The sequence below is a fragment of the Molossus molossus genome, unplaced genomic scaffold, assembly GCF_014108415.1.
Source record: "Molossus molossus isolate mMolMol1 unplaced genomic scaffold, mMolMol1.p scaffold_m16_p_8, whole genome shotgun sequence".
In the NCBI taxonomy this organism is placed as follows: domain Eukaryota; kingdom Metazoa; phylum Chordata; class Mammalia; order Chiroptera; family Molossidae; genus Molossus; species Molossus molossus.
This window is the reverse complement of record NW_023425402.1, coordinates 12,501,008-12,509,840: the sequence shown is the minus strand read 5'-3', so window position 1 is coordinate 12,509,840 and position 8,833 is coordinate 12,501,008. Positions and strand designations below refer to the sequence as shown.

At 48.7% G+C, this 8,833-nt stretch overlaps 1 protein-coding gene across 1 annotated transcript in view; it reads right to left on the bottom strand.

The window, feature by feature from the left end:
• Positions 1-2,838: 2,838 nt before the first annotated feature.
• LOC118621363 (adenylate cyclase type 10-like) overlaps positions 2,839-8,833 on the bottom strand; it is a 50,962-nt gene continuing 44,967 nt past the window's right edge. Inside the window, 7 exon segments of the mRNA XM_036248678.1 lie at positions 2,839-3,067; positions 3,757-3,874; positions 4,114-4,232; positions 4,816-4,925; positions 4,927-5,205; positions 7,457-7,613; positions 8,215-8,387. Of these exon segments, the coding sequence (XP_036104571.1) occupies positions 2,839-3,067; positions 3,757-3,874; positions 4,114-4,232; positions 4,816-4,925; positions 4,927-5,205; positions 7,457-7,613; positions 8,215-8,387 (1,185 nt within the window).

The window sequence follows — 8,833 nt, the reverse complement described above, 5'->3', positions numbered from 1 at the left end:
CCTGGCTACGATGACTGGGGACTTGCCTGGTGGGGAGGTGAGGGCGTGCAGGGGAGGGGGAGGAGGGGGAAGGGCAGAAAAGAGTCTAAGAACCTTTCTGGGGAAAACTTACCCTGTTCTGAATGTATTTCGAACTTTTCAGACCCTGACAGAAGCATAAGTATATTTAGCAGTGCAAAGGAAAGTACCAAGGAACACCACTGGCTGGGGGAACGGGGAAGAAGAGAAGGGAAATACATTAACTCCATTGTTGCTCATGGTCGGAAGTTAGTGAATACCCAAGTCAAGTCACAGTTATAAAAGTAACTTTTAAAATAAAAATACTGGCCTAAATTTTATTGTAAGAAACACATGAAGACAAAGCAAAGCAAATGCAGGCGACATGTGGGATGACTGCTTCGTGTCAGAACCGCGGGCATTCAGCTAGAGAAGGCGAGGAGGAGGGAGGAAGGAGGGAAGAGGTGGGGGAAGGGAGGGAGACAGGAGGGGAGTGAGGGGAGGAGGAAGGGTAACGAGAAGGGGAGGGGAAGGAGGGAATGTGCAGACTAGATTTAAAGGGCAAGTACAGGCCTCCCTTTCCCAAGCATCTCCCTTCAGGTCCTTAAAGTTCTGACCTCAGTCATTTGAACAGAACATTGCGGACCACGTGCAGGACGGCTGGCAACGGGCTAGGTCCCGTGAAGGCCTGTGCGGCCTAGTGATCGAGAGCACAAACTCGGGAATGAAATTGGAGTTAGAGTCCCAGCACCTCCATTTTGTGACTATGTTTCTAAAACCTTTCTAAGCTTCAGTCGCTTCATCTGTAATATGGGGATAATAAAAATACTTGCTTCACAAAATTGATACAAGGACTTAAAGCATGTATTTCAAGCACAGAGTAATTGGACAATAAGAGTAGCTATCATAACATTAGTTAACTGACACTGAACACTGGATGATTGAGTTGTAAAGTGTGAAGTTCAGTGGGAAGGCCATGCTCCGTGGAAGAAAGACCATCAAACAGATGAAGGCCAAAGACAGCAGCTGTAAAAGGGGAGAATGAAGAAGAGAGCCGAGTCTCTTCCCTCCGGCAACTTCCGTCTCACGAGGAAATGCCCAGGTCACTCCTGCCGAGGAGGAACAAATTCCCACTGTGTACCTCTCAGATGAGTCCTTGACTTCTTCCAGCCCATCTCCACACCTGTGCCAAAGGGGTGAGCACCCAGCAGCCGCACTGCCAGCCTCCCCTACTACGCAACGGCAGCCTCTTTGCGAGGGCGGTTTCCTCTGGACGGACCCGCCCTATCTGAGATGGAATCAGTTCATCCCGAAGCCTCCCAGACCTCTGGTCTACTCCTGGGTTTACTTTCTCTACAGTGGTGCAGATCACAGTCCAGAGTTAAGAAAGATCTAAGTTTCATGCTTCAGAAACATAGGCCTTTATTTTGACAAATATCTAGACAGTGGTGACTGTAAAAGGCTAGTGTATCTAATATGTAAACTATACAGTATCAAAAAGGAGACTGGGCATTTCTTTGTGTTATATACAGTAAGAGAATCATGATCCCTTCAGATGATTTTTTTTGTTTTAACATTTACATTCTTGAATTTCTTCTTCATCCCTATTCTCCTTGACATCAGCCACTCTGTCAAATCCTGGAAACAGGAACATAAAGAATATCACAAACACAAGGAATGTCCTTAGCAATTACAGATCTAACTTGTGAGCCTGTGCAAGGAAATTTGCAGGGCCTCAAGGCAAGACACTATATTCGTTCCTCTCTTCTTCCTGCCCACATCTCACCATTACCTCTACACATCACAGTGTGGCTTCTAAGGTCTTCTGTCTCGCTTAGTGACCCTGCAGCTACTTCAAAGGAATGATCTAGTTGTTTAAGCTGGGACCAAGAACTTGACCAAGAGGAACTCGCTACACGTAAGGATTCTAGATGTTGAAGTAAAGGTCTGGGGGAGGCTCTCACATTACCTAGCAATGTGTCCAGGCTGGGCCCAGCACCAGTGAGGGGACAGTAGATAGCTCTGAAGCAGGGACAAACTCCTTACACCTGTGTCCCTTCTTACTTTGGGGGTGAAGCCTTTGGCTGCTGTGCGTGAGAGCTAGAGCCTGGTCTTGCCGTCTCTCAGACAAGGGCTCCAGGAAGGGATGCTTACTCTGCATGGGTACATTTCCTTCAAGGGACTTGTTTTCCTCCAGGAAGTTTCCCTCTATCCAAATCCTGGCCAAGCAAGTGTCAAAAGGCCTGATGATGTTATTCAAGGACATGAATTCTCTCTTTCCACATCTCATTACAGAAGCCTTAAGCTTAGAGACCCACTGGTGATAGACAGGGCAGGTCACACATCGGGAGAAGAACTCCTTAAAGTACTGAAAAGAAAGGAAGGTCCATTAGCTCAGGGATTAGTACTTCTCCCTCCACTCAGAACTTACAACAGTCCCCACTCAGGACACTCACTCAGAACAAGGGTGAGTCATGTGGTGCAAAGTAGGCCCAGAAAGTTGGTTGGAAACCCAGAGGATCTAGAGTGTCTTAGACCGGAAGGCAGGGATGCAGGGAGCTGTGTCCGATCACACACTTGCCAGAGCGGGCCCATGAGAGGGGCTAAGTGTTGAAATTTTAATGGTATTGGGCAGTAGCTGTGCAAAGGCTTCTGCCTTGGGCATCCAGTCCGGACCTACCTGCAAGAACCCCTGGGAAGGTACATAAGGTGGGTGGAAAGCCTTTCCAGGTGAAGGGAGAAAGGGCTCGAGGGGCAGAAAGAGACAGTGGCAGCAGAGAGAAGAGCAGGGATAGAGCAAGCGGCGGAGAGAGTACTGCAGGGTCGGACTGGAATGCAGGGCTAGTTGAAGGACAGTAGGGAAACAGGTACCTTGGAGACTTGAGTCTGAGTCTCTGGGGGAGCGTGCATGAGGACAGCCCCCGGCACCCTCTGTGACGTTAGCATGTGGCACTCTAGGAATCGGACAAAGCCATGTGAACCGAACAGTGAGGCATTGGTTCGTCTCACCAACTGGTGAGCCTTGGAGAAGTGGTGCTCAAACAGGTGCCACTGTGAGTCCTGGGCAAACCTGGAGGGAAAATCGCAGCTCTGAGCGCTCTCCCCTGCTTACCAGCCATGGCTCTTGCATAGAAGCATCGTTTCTTTAAGGCTCTAAGAGCTCCTTGATAGTGAGAATTGTGACGCTGGACAGTGACCAAGGCTACTAACTCTCATTCAATGAGACTTAGAGGGAGACCAGTGGTATTCAGCCTTTTCATGAGTTATCTAGCACTTAAATGTAACCCTAAACTTAACCCTCATCTTGTAGGCCTAAACCAGTTATGGAAAAAAAGAAAAGAAGAACCCATCTAATAAGATGGGGATGGGAGGTGAATGGTATTTAGAAGTGAATTAGAGATGTGGAAATAATAACTTATGGTGCCCTTATATTTCTACCCTTTCTGCCCTGGCCAGTTTTGCCCAGTGGTTAGAGCATTGGCCTGGACCAAAGAGTCGCAGGTTTGATTCCAGTCAAGGGCACATATCTCAATTGCGGTTTGGTCCCCGGCCCTGGTTGGGGTTGTGTGGGAGGCAAACAATTGATGTGTCTCTCTCACATTGATGTTTCTGTTCCCCCACCCCCACCCCGCCTCTGCTCTCTCTTTCCCTCCGTCCTTCTGTGTGCAGATAAATGGAAAAATATCTTCGGGTGAGAATTTAAACAAAAAATTTCTACCCTTTCCCATTTACCCCAAGGAAGATGGAAGCCCACGTTACCACATGGCCAGAGAGGAGTGGACCCCCAGCATGACGTTGCTCTGAGAGGTCAGGATGCAGCTATGCTCATGGTACTGAATGAAACGCAGACACTCTCCAAAGGGCCGGCACCGCAATCCTGAGGACAGAAGGTAACCAGGCTACTAGAAGTTGTCCATGTGGAAACGGTTTCGAAGGAGACATTTGAAAGGCAGACATTCCTGAATCACAAAGTGGTTTCTAGACTTTATGGAGCCAGGGGCTGGGAGCAGAGACCATGCCTGAGGGACAGGCTCATGACTGCCTGTGTCCCAAACCTCAGGCCCCATCTAAGGTCTGAATCCCTCCGAAGACAACAGAGCCCTGCACAAGACTTACCTTTTCCATAGAGCAGCAGATCTAAGCAAGCAGAGTAGAAGCAGGCCAGGCCAAGGATATTGTGACCCTGGGAAATGAGCGCCCACTGACTGTCCAGCACGTGGACACACAGATCAAATCTGCCGAGAGACAGAGCCACTGGGACCAGTTGGGAGTGGGGAGCATGGTGCAGGAGGGGATCTTACACCTCCAAAGCAGCCTAACATCCCGTACACCTCCTCTCTATAGCTCTATTTATATAGAGAGCATCTGTGCCTGGGATCAGAGTGTCTCTAAGCAAAAGAAGTGGAAAAATGCCTCTAAGACAGTTTCCAGGGTCTTTACTGCAATTCTCTACCTCCCTAAAGAAAAATGAAAGGGGGGAGGCAGGGAGGGGGAGAGAGAGAACGAGAACTCATGGACACAAACAACGGTGATTGTGGGGAGGGGCTGAGTGGAGGTGGAAGAGGGCATAGAGGTGATAAATGGAGATGAAAAAAATAAAATGAAATAAAATAATTTACAAAAAAGAAAGAAAAAAGACTAGGTAGCAGCTCAGACTGCTATTGACCCCACGCAGGAGAGCGCTTCCTGCAGTGACAGAGGAGACAGCCCTGGCTGTGGAAACGAACAGCCTCTCCCTCTCCGCTCCCACCTCCTCTGGGGCATCATACCCTCCCCTCTTAGGCAACAAAGACAAATGACAAAGAATGATCTTAATACTTCTTCTTGAGAAATGCAGATCTGAAGAGCACCGAGAGAACCAGATTCTCCAGGGCTGGTTTCCTGAGGTGCCTGCTTATCTCATAAGCTTGAAAACCTAGGGAGGCAAAAGAGCACGGTGTGAGGTCCTGCCGCGAGCCTGGCCCCCCTGAAAGCCTCGGGCTCGCCAGCCCCAAGCCCGTTACCCAGCTTGATGGAGAGGTCAAGGTGGCCGAGGCAGAGCTTGGTGTAGGCCAAGGCCTGCACGAGCTGCGCTGTGGCCAGCCACCCCTCCCTGGAGAACCAACATCGGCTGCTTTTCTGAATGGCCATTCGCTCGCAGTGCAGCCACTGCTCCCTGTCACCCACGTTCTGGGAGAACTGGGAGAGGGCCACGTAGGTAGAGACGACCTGCAGGGCAACAAACACAGGGCAGAGCATTCTGACTGTGCACTCACACTGCACTTCCATCCTGTCCCTTTTCTGCGTAAGTGCCCACTCTGGTGCCACGCTGCTCATTCAGTGAGGACTCCTGGGGGCCTAGCACTCACCTCTGCTCCAGCTAGGACAACACACTCCTTCTTGCCCTTAGGCTTCTGATTTGATTATCCCCACTGCCTGTTCTTTGTTTTTATTTATTTTTTATCCTCACCCAAGGACATTTTTGCATTTATCTTCAGATAGAGAGGGAGGAAGAGAGAGAGAAACATCGATGTGAGAGAGATGCATTGAGTGGTTGCCACCCACACAACCCCAACTGGGGCCGGGGACAAACTGCAACCGAGGTTCGTGCCCTCAGTGGGAACCAAATCCGGGCCTTTCTGGTCTGCGGGCTGACGCTCTCTGTAACTGCTGAGCCAAACTGACCAGGGCTCACTACCTGTTCTTTAAACAGACCCCTTTCTCAACTTGTCCCTCTTTTTCTCCAATCCAAGACTTTCCCTTTCAAAACACTAGCCAAACCTCATCTGTGTTGCCTCTAATTAGGGTCTCTGGTTCCGGTTCCTTAGAGAACTTCAGAACTGCTGCTAGATCCCTGCTATAACTATGTACACATTTGACGTAGTTGACGCTTCTCACAACAGTCTTCAGTAGGTTTCCGGGACACCACGTTCTCTTGGTTTTTCTCCCGTTTCTCTGGCACTTCTCAGGTTCTTGTGCTGGTTTCTCCTATGACCCTGACCCCTTAACACAAAGCTACTAACTCAGTCCTTGGACCTTTACTCATTCTTTTGATGATCTCACCGAGTTGCATGGCTTCAAATACCAGTTACACACTGATGATTCCATATTTCCATTTGCAGCCCAGACCTCTCTCATGAACCCCACACTTGGATAGTCATGTGCTACTCAACATCTCCGCCTGGATGTCTAATAGGCATCTCAAATTATACCTGTCCAAAACCTTGTGGCCAATCTTCCCCCAAATCTGTTCCTTCTACAGACTTCCCCTCCCAATTAAGGGCATCTCTATTCCTCTAGAAGTCCACATTGCAAGGCCTGGGATTATCCCTGACTTGTCTCTCTCTCACGTCCGGAATTAATCTGAGAGTGAGTCCTGCCAGCTCTCTCCTGACAGAGGCCCGCTCCTCCCCACCTCCTCTGCCCCCACAGTCCAAGCCAAGCACCTCCTGCCTGTATTACTGTTATAGCCTCCTGACTGGTCTCCCTGCTTCATCTCTTGCCCCCTTCAGTTCATGCTCAATACAGCAGCCAGAATAATCTTATTGACATGTAAGGAGACCTGGTATTCCTCTTCTAAGGACCCACTAAAGGCTTCCCGTCTTCTTTAGAGTAAAGGCTGAACCTCCATAGTGGTCTAAAGGGCTTGAATGGTCTGCCATCCACCCTTCCCTCTGAGTCATCTCCTGCCTCTCTCTTCCCTTCCTTCCTCTCTAGCCACGCTGGCCTCCTCGCTGTCCCTCAGACACAGGGGCATGCCTTATGTGCTCACTGTGCCTCTGTTAGTACACGCTTCTCCCAGATAGCATGTGGCTTCCCTTCTTACCTCCTTCAGATATTTGCCCAAATGTCACCTGCTCAGTGAGACTTTCCCTGACCACCTTGTTTAAAACTGCACCCAACAGCTCCTAGAACCCACATTTCCCTGCCTCCACTTAATTTTTCTCCATGGCATTTTTTGTCACCTAACATACTGTATATTCACTTATCTATTATCTATTTCCCTGGAACCAAGATCAGTGCCTGGCATATAATGGGTGTTCATTTAATCAAATACTTCTTGACCAAATGTAAGAGAAAGAGAGAGAGAGAAAGAGACACTAAAATTAGGAAGACACATTTCTCTTCCTTCTTTTGTTCTAAGTCAGCAATTCAAATCCTCTTTTTAGATCATGAGCTTCTTTGAGAATCTGATGAAAGCTATGACCCCTTCCCAACCTCCCATCATTTCCACAATGCTCTTTTGAACATATACACACAGAGTTCTACATTGGTTCAGGGAGTTCACAGGCAGTCTCATGCCTGGAAAACCCATCTATAAACTGCAAGTTGAGAAACCCTGCTCAAAACCATGATTAGTGGTATCCTGTTAAATCTGGGTTCTCATGGAACCATGCAAACCCAGGGACTTGGCAGCCCTCTCTCCCTAGCCTTTTAGGTTTCTGGGTGCAGTCCGGAGGTAAAGCAAGGACCGGTTTACCTGGGCTTCATTCGCAAACTCCTCAGCTGAATTCTTCTGCATCAGAGTGGCCAGGCAGGCAAACCTGCGGCTGCTGGCTGTGGCCTCCAGGTTATAGAGCTGCCAGAGCAGGGAGAGGCAGTGCACCCGCTGCTGCAGGACTGCCAGCTTCTTCTTACTGCTGTGGAGCACACGATGCTTAGCGTACCTGAGGCTTCGCCAGTGCCCACCATCCCTCTGCACAGGAAATCAAGTCTGCTCATTGGTGGGCCATCTGGACTTCCAAACTCAGAAGTGTTACTGGGATCCCTCTACTTCTAACCCCATAGACCCTTTTAATTCATCCCTCTTGACCAGGAAAAGTTCAGAAAGGCTTTTATAAAGGTTTATTCTTTGAATTGCTAATTTGGTTAAATATATTTTCTATAAATTATTATAGCTCAATAATTAGGTAGCAATGTAATATTTTTTATCAGAGAAGTATTAAATTGCTACCTACTTATATATCTATATGTCCATGCATGTACACACACACAACAAATACACGCCCCTATCTTTATTTGGAAGAGACAGGATAACACCACACTTCAGAAGTAAAAGTCCTCATTCTGTTATATTTAATTGGCTGGGGAAGTAAGGCAGAACTAGAACTGTCTGTGATATGCTTAAAAAGAGGAGTCAGTCTTAGGTCAATATAGCAAAACTCTAGGCTGGGTCCTACTTTAGTTCTCTGTGGCCCTAAGGGGGACCAGGGCAACTAGGCCAGGCTTCTTTCTCACTTCTCATCAGGGTTGTCTGGAGGTTGGCTCATGGAACAGGGATGCCAATATTTTTCCAGGAATGTTTGGAAAAGGACACCAAACCAGGTCCAAGGGAAATTCTTCTTCAGCAGATGAAGGGCTTGCCTAGCCAGTTTTTTGGCCAAGGTGATCTGTCCCATGTTGAAACAGACCTGGACATGGGGAAATAAGAAACAGTCATGTCAATGTGGGAAGAGCACTCTGGATAAGGTCCTGGACCTAGCACGCTGGCTCTGTTATTTGGGGATGTGCACTTAGGGCCACTGAGCTGCTCAAGTGAGTGAGCTGAGCTGGAGCAGAGCCTCCCGACACTGACGAGCACCGGTAGGGCCATGAGTAGACAAGGAGTGAGAAAACTGGGTTAAGGAGAAAGCACCCTCCTTGCTCATCTCCCACACACTCGTCAGTGAGCACAGAGAGGCTGTGATTCAGAAAGTGATGCTGCTAGACTGAGGTGGGATTGTCATTTGGGCAGAAATACAGGTGCTTCAGATGCCACGGAAAACATTGGAAACATCACCATATCCTGTACCTCTCTCCCTAAACAGGCTGGAGACCGTAGTGAATGTGGAGGTGGGAACCGGGGACCACCTGAGGT